Source organism: Lynx canadensis, chromosome B1 (genome assembly GCF_007474595.2).
Source record: "Lynx canadensis isolate LIC74 chromosome B1, mLynCan4.pri.v2, whole genome shotgun sequence".
Classification (NCBI taxonomy): Eukaryota; Metazoa; Chordata; class Mammalia; order Carnivora; family Felidae; genus Lynx; species Lynx canadensis.
This window is the reverse complement of record NC_044306.2, coordinates 150,375,425-150,403,236: the sequence shown is the minus strand read 5'-3', so window position 1 is coordinate 150,403,236 and position 27,812 is coordinate 150,375,425. Positions and strand designations below refer to the sequence as shown.

At 38.3% G+C, this 27,812-nt stretch overlaps 1 protein-coding gene across 1 annotated transcript in view; it reads right to left on the bottom strand.

Moving 5' to 3' along the window:
• Positions 1–446: 446 nt before the first annotated feature.
• Positions 447–27,812, bottom strand: part of TMPRSS11F (transmembrane serine protease 11F) — a 75,392-nt gene continuing 48,026 nt past the window's right edge. Inside the window, exons 4-10 of the mRNA XM_030314497.1 lie at positions 18,324–18,391; positions 16,604–16,767; positions 14,367–14,405; positions 9,156–9,357; positions 6,985–7,244; positions 4,608–4,750; positions 447–605 (exon numbers count right to left, since the gene is read on the bottom strand). Coding sequence (XP_030170357.1) covers positions 447–605; positions 4,608–4,750; positions 6,985–7,244; positions 9,156–9,357; positions 14,367–14,405; positions 16,604–16,767; positions 18,324–18,391 — 1,035 coding nt within the window. The remainder of the gene's footprint in view (positions 606–4,607; positions 4,751–6,984; positions 7,245–9,155; positions 9,358–14,366; positions 14,406–16,603; positions 16,768–18,323; positions 18,392–27,812) is intronic.

Sequence of the window (27,812 nt, the reverse complement as noted above, 5' to 3'; positions counted from 1 at the left end):
TGAACGTCCAGCCATCAGTCTTTGAATGTTGAAGCTCTGAATTCTCAGGAAGACAGCTGTTTGATACAAGAGTCACAGGTGCTCCAGGATATACTCTGAGTAAGTTTTTGGCAGCCCTGGCAGCTCATCATATCCTGTGAAAAATGATGTTCCTTGTCTTCCACTGGGGGAAACCATTATAAATAGTCCTCTTATTATAAGTACCACAGTTTCCCTTGTGAGGAGCTGGTGCTATTGCCATTTGCTCTGTCTTCCTCCCACAGGGTAGAGAAAGAGTTCGGTCACTTGTGTGCAAAGACCACTTCATGATATTACATAGGTCTGAGTCAGAGGATTTCTTGACATCCAGAAAAAGCACTGATCCAAACCGCATGAATATAAATAATATACAATATGCAGGAATTTCAGCTTCATATGCCATGCATATAATTCATAGACAATTCACACTAGATACCAGTCTTTGAGGCAATCCATCCTCGATACTGAGTCACTCTTGTATAGACCCCAGGTTTCTTGGGAAGAGCACATGATTGTCCCCAACTTACTATACCAACTAAGTACCAGATGTCATGATTATCATAAACCAGAGGACCACCAGAATCGCCCTTGAGAAAAGACAAAAATATATTTAGAATTATAAACTCTTACTCGGGAGGTAGGTCACTGCAATCATCTCCCTTCCACAAACAAAAAGGAAACTGGCATGCAGAACATGCAGCCAGACTAGAGATAGATTATATAATGTTTCTCTGAATTGAGTTAAAATTTTATTCTAAACTTTAAAGTGCAATGGTTACATTATTTCTGGTTCAGCATCCTTGTTTTTTTTTAAGTCCTAGTTTTTTTTTTTTTTAAGTTTATTTATTTTGAGAGAAAGAGAGAGAGAAAGAGAAAGAGAGAGGGCGCTAGCACAAGTTGGGGAGGGGCAGAGAGAGAGGGAGAGAGACAATCCCAAGCAGGCTCCACACCGTCAGCATGGAGTCTGATGCAGGGCTCAAATTCAGGAACCATGAGATCATGACCTGAGCTGAAATCAAGAGTTGTACGCTTAACCAACTAAGCCACCCAGGTGCCCCCTTGCTAGTTTCATTAGACGCTTTTTCATGGGTTAGTAAGTATATATACAAAATATTAAATATGAAGTTAGTATATATGGGAATAGGTGGAAAGTTTTGATGATCTCCAAATATTCTTAGCTAGACTCAATGTTATAGACTGATTCTTGGTCTCCTTGGCTTTCATGCACCTAATTATAATTATGCTTGCTTGCTGAATTTTATATAAACACTCCTAAATCTGTTTTGGAATAAGGACAGTTAAGTACATAAACAGATATACATGTAGAGGTTAAAAGTGTGGTCTTGGTATTTGAACCGCTTATGTTTTAGGATTAGCTCTATCGATTACTGTCTATGTGACTTAGGGTAAAATATGTAAGCTCTCTGTGCCTGTTCTACCTCATTCATTTATTCTTTTGTGAAGTACTTAATAAGTTCCAGCTATGTGTCCCAGGCTCAGGCCTGGAACCTGCTTCAGATTCTGTGTCTCTCTTGCTCTCTGCCCCTCCCCACTCATGTTCTGTCTCTGTCTCTCAAATTAAATTAAACAAGCCCACAAATAAATGCAAGGTGACTACTATGGTAAGTAAATGCTATGGAAACATACATAGGGGAATAGCACTGGTCAGGGAGGTCAGGAAAGTTTTCCTTGATGAGATGTAATTGAGCTGATATCTAAAGAATTTAACCTTTATGAAAAGGGAGGTGGCTATATAACATGTTCTAGGCAAAGGGAACAGTACTGCAAATGCTCTGTGACATGAAGAAACCTGGCATATGCAAAAGCCTGGGGCAGCGTGGATAAAAAGGAGTACTGAAGAGAAGATAACAAGGGGGCAAGTGACTGTGATGAGTCTGTAAAGGTCAAGAAAACTAGTCCTGGAAAAACCCTGAGGGTCTTGCTTAGAAGTTATATTTTCAGACAAACTGAGGGTTGATGGGGGGTGGGAGGGAGGGGAGGGTATTGAGGAGGGAACCTTTTGGGATGAGCACTGGGTGTTGTATGGAAACCAATTTGTCAATAAATTTCATATAAAAAAAAAAGAAGTTATATTTTCTATCTTAAGACTGAAGGTAAACCACTGGAGTGTTTTAAGAAGGAGGCTTACAAGATCAGATTAACATCTTGTAAATCATCCTGGCTTTCATTTGACTAATGGACTATAGGAGCATAAGTGTGAATATAAGGAAATGAGCTAGATGAATAATTCCTTTAGATCAGGGAGTGTGAGGAAAAAGTAGGGAAAAGGAGGTAACATCCATGGGATTAGGTAATCTGTTGGGTATGGGGGAGGGAAAGAAAGCTAGAATGTCTTCTAGTTTTCTGCTTTAACAGAGTGAAAAGGGATGCCATTCACAGAGACAAAATAAAGGAAGAGGGTCAGGTGGGGAGGGAAAAAGAACAGAATCAGGTGCAACATTTTGAATTTGAGATATCTTTGAAATATCCAAGGGGAGTTGTCAAGTAGGAGTTGAATATATAAATCTGGAGATAAAAGGGGAGGTTGGGGCTAAACGTATAAATTCATGAATCATCTGTCAAAGGATGGCATTTGAAGCTAAAGAGGAAAATCAGATCCTCTAGGGAGAAAGTATAGAGTAAAAAGAGGAGCAGACATAGAATAGATTAAAATTTAATGGCTGAGATTAAGAGAATGAACCTGAAAAGGAAACAGAGAAGAAGTAGACAGAGGTGTAAGTTGAAAATCATTATAAGCCAAGGAAGACAAGAAAGAGGGAGTGGTAGGCATTATTAAATGGTGCTAGGAGGGGAAAAAAAAGGAATAGGACAAAAATACATTTACTGAAGGGCATTGGTGGGTTAGTGAAAACCTCAGGAAGAGTTATTTTGAAGTGAAAGGGCAGAAATCATACTGAAATGGTTTGAAGAGTTAGTGAGAGGTGAGAAAATTGAGACAATGGATATAGACATTTTCCCAAATATTTCACGGTAAAGAGATAAGATGCAGTGCTAGCTGGAGGCATTATAAGTCAAGAAAAAGTTAGAGGTTTTTCCCCCCTAACTTGAGAGATATGAGTAGAGAAGGAGCTAGGTATAAGAGAAATGTTAACTATGTTAACTATGGGTTCAGATGAAGGCACGTCTGCATTCATGGTGTTGGAAGATGAGGCAATTCTTCACTTACGATTTCTACTTTTCTTTGAAAACTGGGAAGCAAAATTATCAGTTGAAAATAAAGAGGTTGAAAAAAATCAGAAGTTAAGGAAAGTAGAAAATGTTGAGTAAGTTCAGAGAAAGGTAGATTTGGAAAAAAAATAGTAGGACTGTCACTTTTGTTATCTGAAACCTAAAGTGGAACCAATGTGTTGTGTTGTATTTTTTTCCAGGAGCATTTGACATCCTTGGTGCAGGCAGAGAGAGAGAGTAGATTGTGAAGTTCTTCTGGTTTTGGGACTTTGTCAGATAGAAACACTGAAAAGACAGATCAACAAGAGAACTTAGGATATTAGCAAAAGTGTTCAAAAAATGATTAATAGTGAAATCTAAATTGGACAAGTGGACAATGGAAGAAAGGATTAATGGAATGTGATAAAGCAGAGAAGCGATGGTCTATAGGTCTTTATGAAGTTGAAGAAAAGTGGTATTTTATTTGGCCAACAAATATCTGTGCCAGGCACTGATTTAGGTGTTGTTAATACAATAGTGAATTAAATAGACCCCCCCCCAAATCTGTGCCTTCTTGAAGTTTATATTCTAGTTTAGTGGGAGAGACAGACAATAAACCATCTAAATAAATTGTCTGTTGGATGGCAATAGAAGGTGAAGGTAAAGATAAAACAAAGAAGGGACATAATGTACATTTGTGTAGACTGTGTAAGTTGGGGAGTGAGGATGGGTAGACAGGGGTATAATATAAAGGGTATGGCCAAGGGAGCAGGAATAGCTTGACATGCAGGCAGGAAGTTAAATAGGAAGATTGGGCAATCAGTGTTCTTGGAGATGAAAGGCTCAAAATGTGGCCCTAGAAATGTGGCTCAGAAGTGGAGATCAATGGGAGTAGGAGGTCCAGGAACTAAGAATCCAGCATTTAAATGAGCCAGTGTTAATAATGCAGGCTTGGGATGGACAAGAAACCTGTTTCAGGTGTTAACGTCATTAATAGTGGGAGGGACACAGACACTTGGAGGCCAGGAGATGAAAGTAAGATACATGAGATATGATGCCAGAGCTGAATAAGGTGATCTTCAGAGGAGAGGTTTCTCTGTCTTTTGTTTCCAGTTCTGTTTAAGAAAATAACAATAGAACAGAAGAGTAATTGTTTGAACCAAAAATAGGGAGCAATAGACTTTAATCTCCCAATTTGTAAAAATCGTACCTCTCTGATTTCACTATTTTAAATGAAATAAGCACTTGGCTTGACATACAGTAAATACTTAATACAAGAACTTTTTAAATTATGATTATTAAATAAGCTGAATTCTTGGTGAAATAGATGACTTTTTTCTGCTAGGGGAAATGTATGCCAAATTTATAAATAGCTAATGGGAATTTTCTTTTCAAAGTTTTGAACTTGACTTTGGACTTACCTTACACGCATCTACTTTTCCTTCCATGAATCCAGCACATAGCATTCCTGAAGTTATCAGGCCATCATACACATCCTTTCTGTTACACACATCCGTGCTTATGGTTTCCACCCTGGCTTGCCGAAGTTTGTTTTGCGTGGGTCCTATTATATAAACACACACATACAAACACACACACACACAAGCAAAAAATATGTTCTTTGAATATAACTGTATCTAAGACATGGAATAAGTATGTGTTGTATATTTCTAGGAACAAAAGCACAAAATCAAAAGATTATTTTATTAACATTAATTATAATTAATTATTGCCTTATTTATGTTCTGTATCATAAATGTCTAAATTCAAGGAACCATGCATATGCATACCCCAATATTATATCATATCTGTGAATCTTCAAGCCATTAGAAATCCTTACAACTGGGGCGCCTGGGTGGCTCAGTCGGTTGAGCGTCCAGCTTCAGTTCAGGTCATGATCTCGCGGTCTGTGAGTTTGAGCCCCTCGTCAGGCTCTGTGTTGACAGCTCAGAGCCAGGAGCCTGCTTCGGATTCTGTGTCCCTCCATCTCTCTCTGCCCCTCCCCCACTCATACTCTGTCTGTCTGTGTCTCAGAAATAAATAAACATAAAAAAAAGGAGAAATCCTTACAACTACATGTAATAGTGTGTGTGTGTGTGTCTACACTTTTTTTTTTCATGAGGAGAGGGTTCATCACACTGATCTTGACTAACCAGTAGCCTTTTATGTATAAGGAAATCAAGACTCAGGGAAGTACATTGATTTTCTGAAAGATATTCAAGTAAAAACCAGTACATGAGCTGCACAGAGCTATGTTCCCTACTCTGTGCTGTGGCAAATTATTTAGAGGTGCCTTGAAGCATGGGAAAAAGAACCAATGCCCACAATATGCCATAAATGTGATGCCAGTACAAAGCAAGGCTGGATTTTAGAAGAAGGTAAATAGCATATGGTTCCAGATTGAAGCTGCTGGTGAATAGTCTTAGACTGGTGATAAGAGAAGAGAACACAAAAAGAGACTTATAACAACATCTCACAAAGCCACGCTAGAGATGCATGGGGCATTTGGGAAATTTCACATATAATAGAGTTCTGTCAAGAAAAAAAATCCAGATTTAAATATTAGCAGGGGTGCCTGGGTGGCTTAGTCGGTTGAGTGTCCGACTTCGGCTCAGGTCATGATTTCACAGTTCATGTGTTTGAACCCTGCATCGGGCTCTGTGCTGACAGCTCAGAGCCTGGAGCCTGCTTCAGATTCTGTGTCTCCCTCTTTCTCTGCCCCTTCCCCACTCATGCTCTGTCTCTCTCTCTCTCTCAAAATAAATAAACATTATAAAAAATGTAAATATATATTAACATTTGTCTCTTACTTTTTTCAGGATATCTTTGACAGAACCTTAAACATTTATTTCCCATTTCATTTTATCTGGTTTTTTTTTAAGTTTATTTTGAGAGAGAGAGTATGTGAGTAGGGAAAGAGAGAGGGAGAGAGAATCCTGAGCAGGCTCCATGTTGTCAGCACAGAGCTCAACACAGGGCTCAAACCCAGTAACCAGGACATCATGACCTGAGCTAAAATCAGGGGTTGGACACTCAGCTGACTGAGCCACCCGGGCACCCCTTATTTCCCATTTTAAAATATTCAATTAATCTCTCTATTTAGAGTGAAATGAACTGGTACCTAGAAATATTAAATTCTGGTCTTCAATTTATAAAATTTTAGAACTGATATCTTTGAACCAACCAGGAGGTGACGGGTGAAAAGAAATGTATGTTAAATTAAACAATCAAAATGAAAATTCTCAAAACATTCACAAAACACTTTTATGTTTATGGTCATCATAAATCCCCATTAAATGAGGAAGTACTTAAGGAAGGGAGGAAGGAAGGAAGGAAGGAAGGAAGGAAGGAAGGAAGGAAGGAAGAAAGAAAGAAAGAAAGAAAGAAAGAAAGAAAGAAAGAAAGAAAGAAAGAAAGAAAAGAGAAAGAAAAAGTTATCAGTAAGACTGTGATCTGAAGTATATGCTAACTAGGAGCTTCTACATTGGGAAATATACAATTCAGAATCATTTACTCCCTTATAGTCCCATAATATTTTGTCCCTTCTTGTAGCACCTAAAGTAGTCTGATATGCTGTTCTCAGTTAGCCTCACCCCTTTTTCATCATTGCTCCAATTAATTGTGAACTCAAGGAATGGGACTTGATTCCTTTTTAACCCACAAATTCCTGTTCTGCTCTGGGCTGTACACATTGGAACCATCATTATTTTTATGAAAAGTCTAAAGAGAAATTCTCTAGGACAGCTTGTTAGAGCTCAAGACAATTGTGTACTAAGTATATTAGGTTGAACCACTCACCATCATCTACAATGGATCCAAAACCTGTGACAAATACACTTGTTTTAGGTGGCAACTTTATAGATGAATCTGGGAGGCAAACTCTCTGGACTATATTTGAAAACTCAACTCGGTTGGTAAGCTGAGCCAAGGCAATGTCATTTTCATTTGTTTCCCTATGGTAATTTTCATGAAGGATAATTTTCCCCAGGCTTCGTTGCACTGCAGGTGGTGTAATAGTTGTACCAAAAGTAGCAATCCATTGACTTGGGTCTTTATTTCTGCAAAGAAAATCACAGGGTAAGATTTGTGATGCTTACCTGTGTCATCTAAAAAAGATTGAGACTGTATTTCTCGCAACTATTGGGATTATGCTCCTGAAAAATCTCTCTGGTGAGAGAATTTGCAGTTGGCCTTAAGGCAGAGAGTTTAAAATATTAATGAGACAAATGCGAGTACAAAAGCTCTTAAAGATATTTTGGAATTTCCATGCTTTGTTTAGATTAATAATAGTAATGGGTATTTTATAATTAATTGTCAATCTTCTAATTCCTTGTTCATTAAAAACTCTTCAGATTCTCTTTCTTCTATAATTTCAATGAAATGTGTAGAAAATCATTTTGTTTTGGGTAATATGGATAGTAGGAGGCATTTTCCCTGTGTATCAGATACTTCATCCATTCTAACTTTATGACTCACTTGTTGGCTCTTGTTTCTGGGTCTTACCATGATCTTTGGGACAAAGTATAATCTGGCCTGCTTCACAAACCCTCATGTGTATACAGGTTTGTTTTTTTTGCCCTCTGCCCATACACAACCCCAATATTCAAGGGCTAAGCAGATTTAACTCCATGTCAGGCTGTTAGAGGTTCTTTCCTACCCCCCAATCCCTTTGATCTGGCTTTCTCAGTCCCTCTTAGTATTTTTCAGGCTCTCCCTTCACACAGAAGTTTTTCTCTCTCACGAGCTTGTATTACAAGGAAATTCTGTCTAGTCCTATTATCTCTTTACCTCCCTATTTGTCCTCAAAGTCCAGTTCCCTCTTTTTCTAATTATTCCTGTGAGGAATGACTAGAAATACTGTACATATAAACTTGAAATTCTCTATGTAAAGGAAACTTATGTAGAAGGAAATCACACAGAGGAGAATTCATAAAGGGGATTTTCTCATTCATACAGGATTACAATGCTGGTGAATCATAAACTTCTTAGTGAAAAACCAGAAAGATCAGTGATTTTCAAAGTACTTTGCACTGCTTCAGGATGAGCAGGACTGGTGGGTGTGGGACTGGGGAGGGGGAGGAAAGGGACATGGTGGGGAGCTGGAGATGGGGAAGGCTGTTTTACTTATTTATACTTTAAAGGAATATTTTATTTGATGCAGAAATCTTAGGGCTGAAGATTTCTTTTGAAAACTAGAATTCTGGTAGATAAGAAGACATATGTGATTTCAGTCCTTAAGGAACTCATAAACCAATTGAGTAGATCAAATAGAGATACCCTATCCCGGGAGGCCTGAGTGGCTCAGTTGGTTAAGTGACTGATTCTTGATTTCAGCTCAGATCATCATCCCATGGTTTGTGAGTTCGAACCCCACGTTGGGCTCCATGCTGCCTTCACAGAACCTGCTTGGGATTCTCTCTCTCTTTCTCTCTCTGTCCCTTTCCCACCTGATATCTCTATCTCCTTCTCTCAAAATAAATTAATGAACATTAAAAAAATAAATTATAGGAATACCCTATCACTCCATGCATTATGTGCCAGAAAGGAGACCTCATTTAAAAGGCCCAGCTCAATCCATACTTTATGGATAAGGACACTGAAACTCAGAAGTTAAATGGCTTGCCCAGGTATGTGATAGATCCAGCTGGTTAGTGTCAGAGAGAGATGGCCTGGGGCTCCTGACATGCTGTCAAGAACATTTTCATGATGTCAAGGACATCCACACTGGTTCACAAAGGTTGGGATAGTTTTTCATGAACACCAAGGTACAAAGATTTGCCTTAAACACAATTTTTAAGATTACACTATTTCTGTAGAAAAAATACACTTATAAAATTTTAAAAGCTATTTGGATAATTGTAATATCGTCTTCAAAGTACACTGTATTTTTTCTTCACAACAATATAAGGCATTGTGCAATTACATGAAATTGCACTAGGGAAAGACTCCCAGCAGCCTCGAGAACTTACTTGCGGAAGCAGTGAGCGGCTGTGAGCAGCCACGTGTTACTGATGAGGGTGGCTCCGCACTGATGGCCAGAACCTATGAGCTGGAGGCTGGCCTGCCATGGCCACTCGCCTTCCATGGCTGTTTCCCTCCCTTGGACAATCCTCTCAGTAGAGGAGGATGCTGGTAAAGGCATGTTTGAAGATGTCATCCTTATTCCGCAGCCTGTCACAGAAATGTATGTTAGCTTGTTTTCATGAAAAGGGAGAGAAAAGAAGCATATCCTGATTTGCATAGGGTGCAGATGCTTTGGTAGTCCATTGTGCCTGCTCTTTTTTTTTCTTTAATTTAAATCCAAGTTAGTTAGTTAACATATGGTATAATAATGATTTCAGAAACAGAATTTAGTGATTCATTACTTACATATAACACCCAGTCCTCATCCCAACAAGTGCCCTACTTAATGCCCTTTGCCCATTTAGCCCATCCCTCCACCCAACACCCCTTCAGTAACCCTCAGTTCGTTCTCTGTATTTAACAGTCTCTTATGGTTTGTGTCCCTCTCTGTTTTTATATTAGTTTTACTTCCCTTCCCTTATGTTCATCTGTTTTGTATCTTAAATTCCACATATGAGTGAAATCATGAGATTTGTCTTTCTCTGACTTATTTCACTTAGCGTAATACACTCTAGTTCCATCCACGTTGTTGCAAATGGCAAGATTTCATTCTTTTTGATCACCAAGTAATATTCCATATTCCATATTCCATATACTACATCTTCTTTATCCATTCATCAGTTGATGGACATTTGGGCTCTTTCCATACTTTGGTTGGCTATTGTCAATAGTGCTGCTATAAACATTGGGTGCATGTGCCTGCTGTTCTTTAACCCTTTCCCAGTACTCAGTGTCTGAGGTTAATCTATAGGGATCTTCCTGATCCTGTTGAGGTTCAGAAGAAATATTTACTAACATGTCGAGGCATCCAGTCTAGGAATTAACTTCTGTCTCTCTATGTTAAGCATATATGGATGGATACATAGAGAGGTAGATAAAAATTTTATTGAGCATCAAAAAAAAGAAAAAAAGAGAGAGAGGTTAGAGTGGTAGAGAGCCAAAGCATAAGAGACTCTTAAAAACTGAGAACAAACTGAGGGCTGATGGGTATTGAAGAGGGCATCTTTTGGGTTGAGCACTGGGTGTTGTATGGAAACCAATTTGACAATAAATTTCATAGATTTAAAAAAATAAAAAATAAAAAGGATTTTACACCATGAAAAAATATATATAGAGAGAGATCCTCTGCTAAGTGTTTTAGATTTATTTATAGCAAGCCACTTTTCAGATGAGGAAACTGAGCCTTGGAAACAGATCATAAAGTGCTAGAGGTCATCCAGCTGGTAAGTGAACGAGTTGGACATAAAATTAGGAGGATCTACATCGAAGCTTGTGTCCTTGCTCCTGAGAGAGAGCCTAGTACCAAATGCAGGTCATGATTCTCCCTTGACATGAATTTATACACAGTCTTTGCAAGTCCTGAATTTAAACAGTCTTAAACAATAATGACCTTTTTTGGTTTTCTAAAATTTGAAAGGCTAGTTTTAAAAAAAATACAGGAATGCCTAGGTGGCTCAGTCGGTTGAGCATCCAAGTTTGGCTCAGGTCATGATCTCACGTTCGTGAGTTTGAGCCCTATGCTGGGCTCTGTGCTGATAGCTCAGAGCCTGGAGCCTGCTTCTGACTCTGTGTCTCCCTCTCTCTCTGCCCCTTCCTCACTTGTGCCGTCTCACTCTCTCTCTCTCTCTCTCTCTCTCTCAAAAATAAATAAACATTAAAAAAATTTTTTTAAATCAGATTCCCTGACAAGAAACCCTCAATTTGTTAGAGTTCAAATCAACTTTAAATAAGACTAGAAAGCATATTGATATATTTTATTAATGTGTCTTTCTTTTTTAATTTTAATAAGCTTTCACCCAAGTTGGGGCACAAACTCATGGCTCCAAGAGTCACATGCTTTACCAACTTAGGCAGCCAGGTACCACTATTAATGAATGTACTTTTCAATTATTTATATTTTTATTAAAAATACTAGGTTTTTTTCAAAAAGGAATATTTTTTCAGAAACAGGTTAAAAATAGACACCTGTAATCATGTTTATCGATTCATCATAATTCCCTCTGAGTTAAATAGCTCCAGTTTAAGGTGACCATGAAATTAAACAGATGGGATTTCTAGGCTAATATATTGGTAGTACCTAATAGATACTTCCTCTCCCAAATTCCTCTTAAAATATGCATGAAAGTAATGCTAATATAAATACTATGTAGTAGTTGTGAGCCAGGCCCTTTATGTACTGTTACATATATTTTCTCTAATTTTCTCAATTCCTATGCTAGGTGTCATCCCCATATTGCAGATGAAAAATCTGAGTCTGGTATTTTTTCAAAGGCAACAGAGCAAAATCACCACAACATAAGGAAAAATAAGAAAAAAATATATATAAATTCTGGTAGAAACTCCAATAGCCAGTGGGGTTTGAGAGCAACTTCTTGGACTATATAAGCTCTAGCTTGTGAACCAGAATGGTGTGGAGAATCCTGGTAAGATGACAAAGCCATTGTCTTACTGCTATGGGGATTCCCCAGTCCAGGAAATTAAGCTACACTGCACTTGTTCCCAGCCAAGCAGATACTATAGGTTAAGCCATCCCACTGTGACTCATAAACTCTTTTCTTCCTATGTATGTATGTATGTATGCAGAAGCCACATTTCTGGCACACCGTCCTGTAGAGAGCTATAGGAAAGATGAGAAATTCTATGAAAATGTAGTTAACCTCATGCAGTGGTCTGAATGTGAACCTGTCAAATTTATGTCAAAATCCTAACTCTTAGAGGTGATGGTATTACAAGGTAGGGCCTTTGGAAGGTGCTAAGTCAGGAGGGCAGAGCCCTCATGAATGGGATTAGTGCTTTGGAAGTCTCCAGAGAGATCTCTAGCCCCTCTATTCATGGCATGATGATTCTTTAAATCTATGAGTTGGAAGAGGATCCCCACTGGACCACTCTGGTACCCTGGTCTCACACTTCTAGCCTCCAGAATTGTGAGCAACAAATTTCTGCTGTTTATTAGCTATCCAGTCTATGATATTTAGTTACAGCACCAAGAATGGGCTGAGATGCCTCATAAAAAGTATTTAAGCAGTGAAAGGAAGAGCACTGGCATCAGCGAATGCTACATTTGGTGGTGCAAAGGGGGAGACTGATGTAGTTTCCATAAACTCTGCTTGTAAGATCAAAGCTTAACCCTGCATCTTACTGTATAGTATGGTTAGGGACCCCCAAATCAGATGATATAAAAACTCAGAAGACAGACATATTTCTGAAAGTTATCTTCCACAAAAAATTTTAGGAAACATGTTTGTTACCAGCCAAGTTGTGCAAGTAAACATGATCTTAATGTAACAAAAGCAGCCAAACATAAGAGGAAAAATATGCTGTGAGAAGAGTACACATAACAAAAGAGCTGTCGGTAATCAAATAAAATTCTAGATATCACAGGCATATCATAGCAGATATGAAATCCACATGGAAGAGGAAAAGTAACACCAGACAACTGAGATAAGTGGTTTGGGGGAGTACAGAATTGATAAGATCTTTCAGAATGTGGAGGAAAGTGACCTGAACTGTAACTAGAACTAATGATGGATATGGGGAGCAGAAAATGGAATTCAAATAAATCATTGGTGTTCCTGAGGGAGAAGAAAAAGAAAAATTGGAATGGAAATTAATCATCAAATGTACAATGGAACATTTTTCCAGAATAAGAAAAAAAATAGTGTACAGATTGAAAACATTCATAATGTCCTAGTCAAAATTCAGTGCAAAATATAATTGTCTAGATTTCTTGACAAAAAATTTAGGATAAAGATTTCCTACATTCATCCAAGAACAAAAAAGTTAACCTATGTAAAAATAAAAAATGCAGCAGCCTTAGACTTTTCCTCTACAACAAAACACTAGAAGAAAACGGAATAATGTGTATAGAATTTATAGGGGAAAGTGTATGACCCAATAATCCTATAAGAAATTGAGATAAAGGAAATTGAGAGAAGGCAGAAAGTATACACAGCAGATATTTTAACAAAAATGAAAGAAAACAGAAATTTAACAGGAAAAACCCTAACTAGTTACCACTTTAAAACATTCTCTTGAATTTGAGAGAATATTAAAATAGAAATATTTAAAGAGAATATGAAAATACAATGTTAGGTGGCGTCTGGGTGGCTCAGTTGGTTACGTGTCCAACTAGGTCTCAGCTCAGGTCCTGATCTCACAGTTTGTGGGTTAGATGCCCACGTGGGGCTCTGCACTGATGGCGTGGAGTCCGCTTGGGATTCTCTTTCCTCTTTCTCTCTCCGCCCCTCCCCTGCTTGCATGCACACTTTCTCTCAAAATAAATAAATACACCTTAAAATGTTCAAAATACAATGTTAGAAATATAGTCACAAAAAGCATAATATCAAGAAGCTATGAATTTTCTTTTTTTTTTAATTTTTTTTAACATTTATTTATTTTTGAGAGACAGAGAGAGACAGAGTATGAGCAGGGGAGGGGCAGAGAGAGAGGGAGACACAGAATTCGAAGCAGGCTCCGGGCTCCGAGCTGTCAGCACAGAGCCCGATGCGGGGCCTGAACCCACACACTGCGAGATCATGACCTGAGCCGAAGTCGGACACCCAACCGACTGAGCCACCCAGGCACCCCAAGAAGCTATGAATTTTCTTTTACTACATTCTGCAAGTCATAAAACTTAAAACTGTATTTGGTGTAAATTTATAAACTTAAATGTTTTAAATATTAAAAATAACCAGCAATAGGGGTGCTTGGGCTGTTCAGTCAGTTAAACGTCCAACTTCAGCTCAGGTCATGATCTTGCAGTCCATGAGTTTAAGCCCCACATCAGGCTCTGTGCTGACAGCTCAGTGTCTAGAGCCTGCTTTGGATTCTGTGTCTCCTTCTCTCTCTCTGTCCCTCCCACACTCACATTCTGTCTTTCTCTTTCTCTCTCAAAAATAAATAAGCATTAAAAAATAATAACCATTAATAAAACACTAGGTGGTTTACAAAAACGTAAGATGAGCAAAAAGACTTGATGAATTCTTCTTCTAACTTTTCTGTGACTTTGATTCATTATCTTTGTTATGAAATAGACAGTGGTGGGTTTTGGAACTTACGGCTGTTGAGAAGATTCCTCATCCTTTTGCTGTCGATAGCTGCAATAAACAAAAATTGAATTAGTTGGTCAAAGAATATGTTCTGTTTATATGTGATTTTGTTCAAATTATCACTAGAAGAAATGCTTATTATCCATCTTTCAAGAGGGCATTAGATTTTTCAGTCAAGGAATATATACATAACTCAGATCTGATTTGGTCCAAAATGTATAATTTTACTTAGAAATGAAAAGAGAGCATTTTTGTTATTTTCTGATTTTTGCTATGAAATCTGCAAAGGACATTGGGAAAGAATGGTAAGGATAAATATCCCTAATTGCCTTCTTTGAGAGCCCTAGCATAACTGGAAGAGGTAATCTCTGATTCCCATGCAGCTGGTGCTCTCTGTATTAGGTGCACCAGACCATGCGTGTCAGGCACATGCCTGGTGGCCAGTGTAAAGGGGCAGCTCCAGGGAGCCAAGGGCATCACAGACTCTTCACAGCCCCATTTCCGGCCCTGGTCTATAAACAATAGGAATTCAGTCAATACAAGTTGATGGTCTTCTCTCACTGGGGATTCTTCCTCCTGGTGAATATTGTAGAAGGTTGCTGCTCAGGCAGCAGGAACTAGAGGCATGAAGAAGCTCTGATATACAGCCTGTCCAGGGACACTCTCCCCATACCACTTTATGCCTCCCTTCTGTGACATCTTTTTCCCTTCAAACTTTTCTTCACGTTCTTTTAAGTTCAATTTCATTGCATTTTTTTTGGTTTGATGTTTGTTTGTTTTGTTTATTTGTCAGAGAAAATTGAGAGGTATATAACGATTTCCTCAGGAACACTGACTTCTCCACAAGAAGGGATATGAACCCCAAACTGTGCTAGAGGTTTCCTGGGCGTTTCACTTCTCTTTATGTAACAGGAGATATATATGTGGCAGAAGAAAATGTTTGTAGCAGAATTTTGGTTATGGAGTATGGTTATAGAATATAATTATTTGATATTAAAACAATAACCTGTAGGGTAAAAAGTCAGTGTGCATGACCAAGAAGTCTGAAAAATTATTTTTAAAAATATTGGAAACATTATTTTTTAATTGTAAAAAAAAATCCCTTTGACATGTCTTTTATGATGGATATTTTATTTTAGCATACATGATCATGCATTAGGAGAAATTATATTATCAGGAATTGAAATTTAATTTGAGATTGCCCTTTATGGAATGCTGAAAAATATCATCTTTTACTTTGGAATATAATTGATTAACACTTAAGGTAGATAGTACACTCTTCATTATTTCTAATTCATGAAAGTTGTCATTACTGTGTGTGAGGATTCTATCTCAAAATGGATTTTAAGGGGGTTTCCTGATTTCTAAAAACAGAGAAATTAACTTTAAATAATCTTTTTCTTAAATTCATGGATACTTTGACGGGAACAGACTTTCTGGTCCAAAGGGCAAATCAGGAATCTCTGCCCTTGGTGTACTTAATCAGAACAATGAACAGAACCAGAGCACCTACCGCATGTGAGACATCTGCTAGTGTTTGTGGGGAGGGGGTAAGGAACTAAAAAGCCACAGTACTCGACCATGAAACTTATCATTGGAACCCCATGGTTATGCATCTCAGTTTAGATTCCAACTAGCTGAAGGTAGTTTTAATTTCTTAACATCTTTATTTTTGTCTACTTTTGGGGGAAAACAAAATAACTTTTTTGATTTTATTTTGTGAGGAATAAAGGAGGAAATGAACAAAACATTGTTTTAAGTTGGAAATGATCCAGAGAACTTCTTCATAGATCATGGCAATGGTTCTTCCTACAGTGGTAAACCTTTCTAAAGATGTTGGTTTTCTTGATACTATAGGTGCTCATCCCCAGAACTGACCTGTAAAGATCTCTGGGAGTCAGAACACCTGTGCTTTAATTTTGGCCCCCAAGGCTTGCTAATGCCCTGTCTTATATCTTCCTTGAGGCTCAGATTCCTTACAGTGGTGAAAATAATACTTTCCCTCTCATGCTTTTGCAAAGATCCAACATGATACATGGGAAAAATTTTAGAAACCTTAGCAAAACACCTAATCGAATATGAAAATAATTTCCAAAATTAAAATTTGCCTTATAGTGAATTTATATTTTAGATTTACATTGCTATATCAGTGGTGAAGTCTTAAAATGGGAGAAGACATTGATCTAAATCCTTATGAAAAATAAAGAGGATTGCCAAGGAACCACAAAGATGATAAAAGGACTTACATGTGAGCGTGAATGATGATTTGTTTATAGTCAGAGGCAACTGTTTTGTCTTCAGACTTTGATATAAAATCCTCTCAATTTTTTTCTTGATTTGCTCAGCACTATCAGTAGATGGGTATCGAAACATAAGCACCATAAGGATGTTCATACCTTGTTCATCTGGACTAAAGAGCAAAAAAGCAGATAAATAGAGATAATAACAACAAAGCCACCTCTCTAATTATTAACTATTTTTACCTATTAAGATTCTCACTAAATTTTTAAAAATGGATGAAATATGTGTGTATCAGATTTCTAAATTATCTCCAGAAACGCTGAGTAGGATACAGAGCTGGAAAAAATTGTTCTTTCTCCTTAATTAGGTCACAGTCTGCAGGCGGTAGTGAAAGGAAGACATGTTCATGAAATCATGCTTTATATGCACTTAAACAATTTGCTTTTGAAGACATTATAAGCCACGGTAACCAACACCATTTTTCAGTAGTGGTGTGGCAGAGACAATGCTTTGTGCCCACGAAACCCAGTTACCTTTGCCTCCTGACCACAGGGCTAAATTTCATTCCCTAGCCTCCTTTGCAGTTTATTGTAACTCTAGTGAATTCTGTGGGCAGAAATGATGTATCCCACTTCCAGCCTGGCCCCTGAAAACTTCCCATACCACCCTCCCTGCTTTCACCCTTCCTGGATTTGCCAACCAGATACCAAAGATCTAGTGGGCAATTCCATTCTGCAGTCCCTCCCAGTACCCATGTCCCCTGTGGCCACTTCTGACTCTTTGGACTATGTCATGGAAATGAAATAAACCTTTATTGTGTTAAGTTATTTATGTTTTGGAATTTGATAGTTTACGTATGTTTGGTAAGTGGATAATTAGAGAAAGCACTTATTAAAATAAATGTTTTGATAAGAGGTTCAAAGATATGCATTTATACCATGTATAGGTCTAGAAAGCCTCTAGTTACCTTTTGAGAATGAATTTCACCTTGAAACATATAAAGAATCAAAGTAGGAAGGAAGGAGAGAGAAAGTAAAGTAAGAAAGGAACAAAAGTGGAAGAGAGGAGAAGAAAAGGCAGGTTCTCCTTAACCACAGGTATTTTTATCGTCAAGAAATGAAGCAGACTACTAAGTATTACATGTATTTATATTTGTATATTGATTGATAGCCACCGAAAAATTTTAAAATTTTTCACCAAAATGGGTAGAAAACAAGATACATTATTTCAGTAAATGCTAAGCCTTTTGGACATCATATAAAAAAGTATATACTAATTATTAGATGGATTCTAATAATTTGTTTGAGACTCATAACATATGTATGTTTAATTTATGCATACTGCCTCTCATCCAAAAATAAAAATGAAAAGGTATTAGAGATAATAATAAAAATGCAATGGCGTTAAAGAAAAATCTTACTGCAGAGAGAGTCATAGTCTGATTATTGGATAGCCCTACAAAGAGGATAACCAAAAAGAGCTCATCTAAATTCTACTTAGCCCAGTACCAGTGCCATTCTTCCCCTTCCAGCGTCTAATGACTGGCATTGCCTCCAGACATATTCCTGTCATGACTGGGAAATGTCTGTGCACCATAAGCTGACTACTCAGGGTTTATGAAATCTTTGTGTTCCTGTAAAGATTTTCCCAAGGGAGCTGGGCAGTCATGTTGATCAAGTACTTCTTAAGGATACTGGCTTGAAGTTGCAAACTACGTATACATACCTCAGTCTGATAACATGAGATTTGATAAACCGACCTCCTCCAGAAGAACGTCGAAATATCCTAGACATCTGATTAGAATAATTAAACAATAGAAGTATTAGTCATAAGAAAAATGTTACTCCTTTGTCTTTTCTAGAGAGTTGAGGCAAAAATAAGAATTTTGTTTTTTTCCCAGACGGGAACTGGTTTATCACAGTGGTAAGACTAAAAGAGGTTCTAATTTTTGCAGAACTGAATAACTTTAACAAAACTGTATACTTTTGTTCAGCTTCTGTAAAACAGGATAACAACAATATCTACCTCAGAGTTGTTTTGAAGATTAAATGAAATAATGTTTCACACATTTCACACCTTGCCCGTCATATAGCAAACTATTGATAATGTTCATTTGATCATTGTCAAATGAATTTAAGTACCTGTGCTATTTTTAAAGGAAGCATCCTCACTTTTAAGAAAGCCCATCCTAAGTTTGTGGTATTTCCAAATATGGCATCCAGTCCATTGTTTGTTTCAACTCTTTGCTTTCTCTTAAGATTTTTTTTAATGTTTATTTACTTTTTGAGAGAGAGAGAAAGAGACAGAGCCTGAGCTGGGGAGGGGCAGAGAGAGAGGGAGACACAGAATCCAAAGCAGAATCTAGGTTCCAAGCTGTTATGACAGTACAGGGCCCGACGCGGGGCTCTAACCCATGGACCATGAGATCATGACCTCAGCCGAAGTTGGATGCCCAACCGACTGAGCCACCCAGGCACCCCTCAACTCTTTGCTTTCTTAAATAATTATCCCATTACTAGAGCATTTGACATAATAAGTAAGGACATGTCATTTGACTCTGACACCCTCACTTGTTAGTCATCTTTCCGTGGGAGGCAGGCTTCCAACTGGTACCAGGTTCGGAAATAAGTTTCACCACACTCCATACCATCAGCATTTTATTACTCAGCTTCTCCAGCCTGAGCCATTGAAGGATTTGAATGTTCAGTGAGCTGATTTCCTGGGACCTAATTCCCAAAAGACTGTTGAGGCACTGCCTCACAGTAAAAAGCACTGGACTGAGCATCAGAAATCAGAAATTCCAGGTCCACATAAGTTTACAGAAGGCCCACCACCATGGTAAATCTTTCCCCTCAAATACTACATCCACTGGGAAGAGGGGATATTGTCTCCCTCTCCACAAGATTTCTCCCTCTCCTTGACGCCTTTAAACTAATAACAATGCTCAATAGATTTTACCTACTCAATATTGAATCTCTCTCCTTTCCTCCAACTCCACGGCTGTAGTCTAAAATCAGCTCCTTTGAAACTTGTGCCTGGGTCTCTGCAGCATCCCCTCACTGGCACGTTTATGTGGTTCTACTCTGTCTTTTCTCCCCTCAGTTGTTCCCCCACAATAGTACCAACCGGAGTGATATCCCCAAAGTACAAATTTGAGGATGTGATCCTCCCACTTCAAGCCCTCTGTCTCCCTCAGCATGAGCTCTGCAATCTTATCCCTTCAGTGGCCCTTGAGCCATCCCTACCTTCAAAGCCTATTTTTTCATCTACTGAGTTACTTGCTCTGTCCTAATCCCAATAGACTGATTCACACCTCTATGGCTTTGCACATTTCATTTCCCTCTTTCTACAATGCACTTTTTCCCTCTGCAATTCCTTTAATTACAGTTCTTATACTATTCAGACTCTCCAGTGACAAATAAGTTATCTTTGACTTGCCCTCCTCAAAGTTTAATACTCCTTTATTTGGGCCACCCCAGCAACTTGCACATGAGGCTGTTATAGCAATTATCACACCCGTTTACAATTGTGGCTTTCTCACTGTAGACTGTGAGCTATATGATGGTAGGGAGTGTGTCTGATTCATCTTTGTATTTCCAGTGTTTGGAACACTGCCTGGCCCACAGTAAACACTCAATGCATGTTTGATGAATTATGGTGAAAATCCATGAATGAATAAATGAATTAAAAATCAGCAATATGGTAAAGGGAAGAAGAGAATAGCACATTGTTTTGTTTTATCTGCAAATCTTATTGCAAAGTAGAAGTAGAAATCCTTTGAGGCACCTTGGTGGCTCAGTTGGTTAAGTGTCCGACTTTGGCTCAGGTCATGATCTTGTGACCCGTGAGTTGGAACCCCATGTCGGGCTCTGTGCTGACAGCTCAGAGCCTGGAGCCTGCTTTGGAGTCTGTGTCTCTAGCTCTCTGCCCCTCCACCACTCAACTCTGTCTATCGCTCTCAAGAATAAATGAACATTAAAAAAATTAAAATTTTTTCCAAAAAGTAGAAATCTATGGGAATATAAAGCAAGGTGGGAGGCAGGAGACTCTAGTGGTGACCCCCCTTTTGTATTGTCATTCTAAGGGTTTGGATCAGTTTTGAGTTATGTCACTTATGATTTCACTAAGCTTCTCTGAATTCATTTTATTTTCCTATATCAAGTAACCTGGAGAAAAATATGATTTTAAGGTCTGCAACAATTTACATAAATGTCCCCTGAAATTTTGACCTGTGCACATAATGGCAGTAGGGGAAAGGATCAGGATTCTATCGTATCAGACAGATATAAGAAAGTACTAAGAATCTGTTCAAACTAGAATGTTATTGTTAACAAGCCTGTCATCTCCTGAGGAGTTGACCTCTGTTTAAAAATGGGTACAGTACAGGATTGATGTGACCACAAATAATAGTTTACATGTACTAAAGTCCATACTACACAGTATACATTGACCCAATTCCTTTGTTTAAACCTCACACCATCTTAGGAGTAAAGTATTTTTAAAATTCTCATCACCCTCATTTTGAAGATAAAAAAAAAAAAACTGGATGAGGACACTTAAGTACACTGGTCTGAGGTGGCATAGGAAATGCTGATTCTGGCATTTGAACTCAGGGAATCTGGCCCTAGATCTGGTGTTCTCAAGTATATTAAGTAACACTGACAACTCTGAGCAATTTATATAGCTGATGACAGATGTTCAGGTTGGTGGAAGTAGAGAGGTCCTGGGGCAAGAAACTTTTAAAGAAGACCTCAAATACATCTTTTATGTCCTGAATCTAAACCTTATAAAAGATCATCTCTTGGGAGGTTGCTTTTTTTTTCTGCTTCTGAGAAATGGTTCCTTTTCAGACACCTAATCATTATTATAAGCAAATTCTAGAGAAAATTAACTTATGTTTATATTTTTCTACTGAGAACTCAGTAATACTACATTTAGTCCAAATTACAAAAACAAATTGTATCTTTCCCTTTTCATATCCAAATCAAAGAATAGTTGTTGTTGTTGTCGTTGTTTTTTAGAGATTATTCTGTTTAAAACAAGATAGAGGTTAAGCTAAAATGGAGGGAAAGTTCACCTTAAAATCAGATCCCACTTGTAGTCCTTGGCTTGAACTCCAGCATCAAAAAACAAAATGACGTGTTTGAAACAATACGTGTGACTCTGACTAATAGGACATCCAGTTACTATCTTTCACAAGCTTGAGCTTGCACCTTCCCTCTGGCTGGGAACTGCATTCAGATTAAGTCCTCATAAAGATCAGTAGTTACTGGATGCCACCTAGGGAATCCCTTTCCAGGTCCACCCACGAAAATAAGTCAGGCAAGTTTAAAGATTTTCTGCTACTGTCAGGGGAATATATAATAACAGAGGGTGAATACACCAATAAAACAAATCCTTTGTCCCTTTCCTCTCCAAGAAAACTTCCTCTTAGCTCAAAAGAATTTTTCCTTCCTCTGAACTCCTAGAATACCTTTCATTCACATCATATATATTTGACAATTACATTCTGTACTGTGGAAGCTTTCATATTACCAAATCATCTTCTTGTCTAATTTTTCAGTTTGTATTCTTTTACACGCAGAGAATTTTATACATAAACTATATTATAAACTACAATAAGCAAGAGACTGTGCTATTCAAATCTTGGCATTCTTCATAGTCTTACACAAAATAGGTACACAATAACATTTTCATTAACTGATTGATTCTCCAGCTGTGGTTAATCATAAACAACAGTGTGAAGAAAAAAAAAATGCTGGCTTTTGCATCTCTTCATGTCTTTTTCACTATATTCTGTCCCCTTCCTTTTTTTTCTCATTTACTTATTCATTCAACACAATGGATCAAGAGTTTTCTATGTTTAAGGCACTGTGACAACACTGGAGAAAAATTAGTAAATGAGGTACCTGGGTGGTTCAGTTGGCTAGGGTTCAACTCTTTTTTTTTTTTTTTTTTTCAGATCCAAAAAATCATTTATTTATTTATTTTTTATTTTTATTTTTTTATATATATGAAATTTATTGACAAATTGGTTTCCATACAACACCCAGTGCTCATCCCAAAAGGTGCCCTCCTCAATACCCATCACCCACCCTCCCCTCCCTCCCACCCCCCCATCAACCCTCAGTTTGTTCTCAGTTTTTAAGAGTCTCTTATGCTTTGGCTCTCTCCCACTCTAACCTCTTTTTTTTTTTTTTTTCCTTCCCCTCCCCCATGGGTTCCTGTTTAGTTTCTCAGGATCCACATAAGAGTGAAACCATGTGGTATCTGTCTTTCTCTGTATGGCTTATTTCACTTAGCATTACACTCTCCAGTTCCATCCACGTTGCTACAAAAGGCCATATTTCATTTTTTCTCATTGCCACATAGTACTCCATTGTGTATATATACCACAATTTCTTTATCCATTCATCAGTTGATGGACATTTAGGCTCTTTCCATAATTTGGCTATTGTTGAGAGTGCTGCTATAAACATTGGGGTACAAGTGCCCCTATGCATCAGTACTCCTGTATCCCTTGGATAAATTCCTAGCAGTGCTACTGCTGGGTCATAGGGTAGGTCTATTTTTAATTTTCTGAGGAACCTCCACACTGCTTTCCAGAGCGGCTGCACCAATTTGCATTCCCACCAACAGTGCAAGAGGGTTCCCGTTTCTCCACATCCTCTCCAGCATCTATAGTCTCCTGATTTGTTCATTTTGGCCACTCTGACTGGCGTGAGGTGATACCTGAGTGCGGTTTTGATTTGTATTTCCCTGATGAGGAGCGACGCTGAACATCTTTTCATGTGCCTGTTGGCCATCTGGATGTCTTCTTTAGAGAAGTGTCTATTCATGTTTTCTGCCCATTTCTTCACTGGGTTATTTGTTTTTCGGGTGTGGAGTTTGGTGAGCTCTTTATAGATTTTAGATACTAGCCCTTTGTCTGATATGTCATTTGCAAATATCTTTTCCCATTCCGTTGGTTGCCTTTTAGTTTTGTTGGTTGTTTCCTTTGCTGTGCAGAAGCTTTTCATCTTCATAAGGTCCCAGTAATTCACTTTTGCTTTTAATTCCCTTGCCTTTGGGGATGTGTCGAGTAAGAGATTGCTACGGCTGAGGTCAGAGAGGTCTTTTCCTGCTTTCTCCTCTAAGGTTTTGATGGTTTCCTGTCTCACATTTAGGTCCTTTATCCATTTTGAGTTTATTTTTGTGAATGGTGTGAGAAAGTGGTCTAGTTTCAACCTTCTGCATGTTGCTGTCCAGTTCTCCCAGCACCATTTGTTAAAGAGGCTGTCTTTTTTCCATTGGATGTTCTTTCCTGCTTTGTCAAAGATGAGTTGGCCATACGTTTGTGGGTCTAGTTCTGGGGTTTCTATTCTATTCCATTGGTCTGTGTGTCTGTTTTTGTGCCAATACCATGCTGTCTTGATGATGACAGCTTTGTAGTAGAGGCTAAAGTCTGGGATTGTGATGCCTCCTGCTTTGGTCTTCTTCTTCAAAATTCCTTTGGCTATTCGGGGCCTTTTGTGGTTCCATATGAATTTTAGGATTGCTTGTTCTAATTTCGAGAAGAATGCTGGTGCAATTTTGATTGGGATTGCATTGAATGTGTAGATAGCTTTGGGTAGTATTGACATTTGGACAATATTTATTTTTCCAATCCATGAGCAGGGAATGTCTTTCCATTTCTTTAAATCTTCTTCAATTACCTTCATAAGCTTTCTATAGTTTTCAGCATACAGATCCTTTACATCTTTGGTTAGATTTATTCCTAGGTATTTTATGCTTCTTGGTGCAATTGTGAATGGGATCAGTTTCTTTATTTGTCTTTCTGTTGCTTCATTGTTAGTGTATAAGAATGCAACTGATTTCTGTACATTGATTTTGTATCCTGCAACTTTGCTGAATTCATGTATCAGTTCTAGCAGACTTTTGGTGGAGTCTATCGGATTTTCCATGTATAATATCATGTCATCTGCAAAAAGCGAAATCTCGACTTCATCTTTGCCAATTTTGATGCCTTTGATTTCCTTTTGTTGTCTGATTGCTGATGCTAGAACTTTCAGCACTATGTTAAACAACAGCGGTGAGAGTGGGCATCCCTGTCGTGTTCCTGATCTCAGGGAAAAAGCTCTCAGTTTTTCCCCGTTGAGGATGATGTTAGCTGTGGGCTTTTCATAAATGGCTTTTATGATCTTTAAATATGTTCCTTCTATCCCGACTTTCTCAAGGGTTTTTATTAAGAAAGGGTGCTGGATTTTGTCAAAGGCCTTTTCTGCATCGATTGATAGGATCATATGGTTCTTCTCTTTTTTTTTTGTTAATGTGATGTATCACGTTGATTGATTTGCGAATGTTGAACCAGCCCTGCATCCCAGGAATGAATCCCACTTGATCATGGTGAATAATTCTTTTTATATGCTGTTGAATTCGATTTGCTAGTATCTTATTGAGAATTTTTGCATCCATATTCATCAGGGATATTGGCCTGTAGTTCTCTTTTTTTACTGGGTCTCTGTCTGGTTTAGGAATCAAATACTGGCTTCATAGAAGGAGTCTGGAAGTTTTCCTTCCCTTTCTATTTCTTGGAATAGCTTGAGAAGGATAGGTATTATCTCTGCTTTAAATGTCTGGTAGAACTCCCCTGGGAAGCCATCTGGTCCTGGACTCTTATTTGTTGGGAGATTTTTGATAACCGATTCAATTTCTTCGCTGGTTATGGGTCTGTTCAAGCTTTCTCTTTCCTCCTGATTGAGTTTTGGAAGAGTGTGGGTGTTCAGGAATTTGTCCATTTCTTCCAGGTTGTCCAATTTGTTGGCATATAATTTTTCATAGTATTCCCTGATAATTGTTTGTATCTCTGAGGGATTGGTTGTCATAATTCCATTTTCATTCATGATTTTATCTATTTGGGTCATCTCCCTTTTCTTTTTGAGAAGCCTGGCTAGAGGTTTGTCAATTTTGTTTATTTTTTCAAAAAACCAACTCTTGGTTTCGTTGATCTGCTCTACAGTTTTTTTAGATTCTATATTGTTTATTTCTGCTCTGATCTTTATTATTTCTCTTCTTCTGCTGGGTTTAGGCTGCCTTTGCTGTTCTGCTTCTATTTCCTTTAGGTGTGCTGTTAGATTTTGTATTTGGGATTTTTCTTGTTTCTTGAGATAGGCCTGGATTGCAATGTATTTTCCTCTCAGGACTGCCTTCGCTGCGTCCCAAAGCGTTTGGATTGTGGTATTTTCATTTTCGTTTGTTTCCATATATTTTTTGATTTCTTCTCTAATTGCCTGGTTGACCCACTCATTCGTTAGTAGGGTGTTCTTTAACCTCCATGCTTTTGGAGGTTTTCCAGACTTTTTCCTGTGGTTGATTTCAAGCTTCATAGCATTGTGGTCTGAAAGTATGCATGGTATAATTTCAATTCTTGTAAACTTATGAAGGGCTGTTTTGTGACCCAGTATATGATCTATCTTGGAGAATGTTCCATGTGCACTCGCGAAGAAAGTATATTCTGTTGCTTTGGGATGCAGAGTTCTAAATATATCTGTCAAGTCCATCTGATGCAATGTCTCATTCAGGGCCCTTGTTTCTTTATTGACCGTGTGTCTAGATGATCTATCCATTTCTGTAAGTGGGGTGTTAAAGTCCCCAGCAATTACCACATTCTTATCAATAAGGTTGCTTCTGTTTATGAGTAATTGTTTTATATACTTGGGGGCTCCGGTATTCGGCGCATAGACATTTATAATTGTTAGCTCTTCCTGATGGATAGACCCTGTAACTATTATATAATGTCCTTCTTCATCTCTTGTTACAGCCTTTAATTTAAAGTCTAGTTTGTCTGATATAAGTATGGCTACTCCAGCTTTCTTTTGGCTTCCAGTAGCATGATAAATAGTTCTCCATCCCCTCACTCTGAATCTAAAGGTGTCCTCAGGTCTAAAATGAGTCTCTTGTAGACAGCAAATAGATGGGTCTTGTTTTTTTATCCATTCTGATACCCTATGTCTTTTGGTTGGCGCATTTAATCCATTTACATTCAGTGTTATTATAGAAAGATACGGGTTTAGAGTCATTGTGATGTCTGTATGTTTTATGCTTGTAGTGATGTCTCTGGTACTTTGTCTCACAGGGTCCCCCTTAGGATCTCTTGTAGGGCTGGTTTAGTGGTGACAAATTCCTTCAGTTTTTGTTTGTTTGGGAAGACCTTTATCTCTCCTTCTATTCTAAATGACAGACTTGCTGGATAAAGGATTCTCGGCTGCATATTTTTGCTGTCTAGCACCCTGAAAATCTCGTGCCAATTCTTTCTGGCCTGCCAAGTTTCAAAAGAGAGATCAGTCACGAGTCTTATAGGTCTCCCTTTATATGTGAGGGCACGTTTACCCCTTGCTGCTTTCAGAATTTTCTCTTTATCCTTGTATTTTGCCAGTTTCACTATGATATGTCGTGCAGAAGATCGATTCAAGTTACGTCTGAAGGGAGTTCTCTGTGCCTCTTGGATTTCAATGCCTTTTTCCTTCCCCAGTTCAGGGAAGTTCTCAGCTATAATTTCTTCAAGTACCCCTTCAGCACCTTTCCCTCTCTCTTCCTCCTCTGGGATACCAATTATGCGTATATTATTTCTTTTTAGTGTATCACTTAGTTCTCTAATTTTCCCCTCATACTCCTGGATTTTTTTATCTCTCTTTTTCTCAGCTTCCTCTTTTTCCATAACTTTATCTTCTAGTTCACCTATTCTCTCCTCTGCCTCTTCCATCTGAGCCGTGGTGGTTTGCATTTTGTTTTGCATTTCCTTTAAAGCGTTTTTCAGCTCCTCGTGACTGTTCCTTAGTCCCTTGATCTCTGTAGCAAGAGATTCTCTGCTGTCCTGTATACTCTTTTCCAGCCCAGCGATTAATTTTATGACTATTATTCTAAATTCACTTTCTGTTATATTATTTAAATCCTTTTTGATCAGCTCATTAGCTGTTGTTATTTCCTGGAGATTCTTCTGAGGGGAATTCTTCCGCTTGGTCATTTTGGATAGTCCCTGGTGTGGTGAGGACCTGCAGGGCACTTCCCCTGTGCTGTGGTGTATAACTGGAGTTGGTGGGCGGGGCCGCAGTCCGTCCTGATGTCTGCCCCCAGCCCACCGCTGGGGCCACAGTCAGACTGGTATGTGCCTTCTCTTCCCCTCTCCTAGGGGCGGGATTCACTGTGGGGTGGCGTGGCCCGTCTGGGCTACTTGCA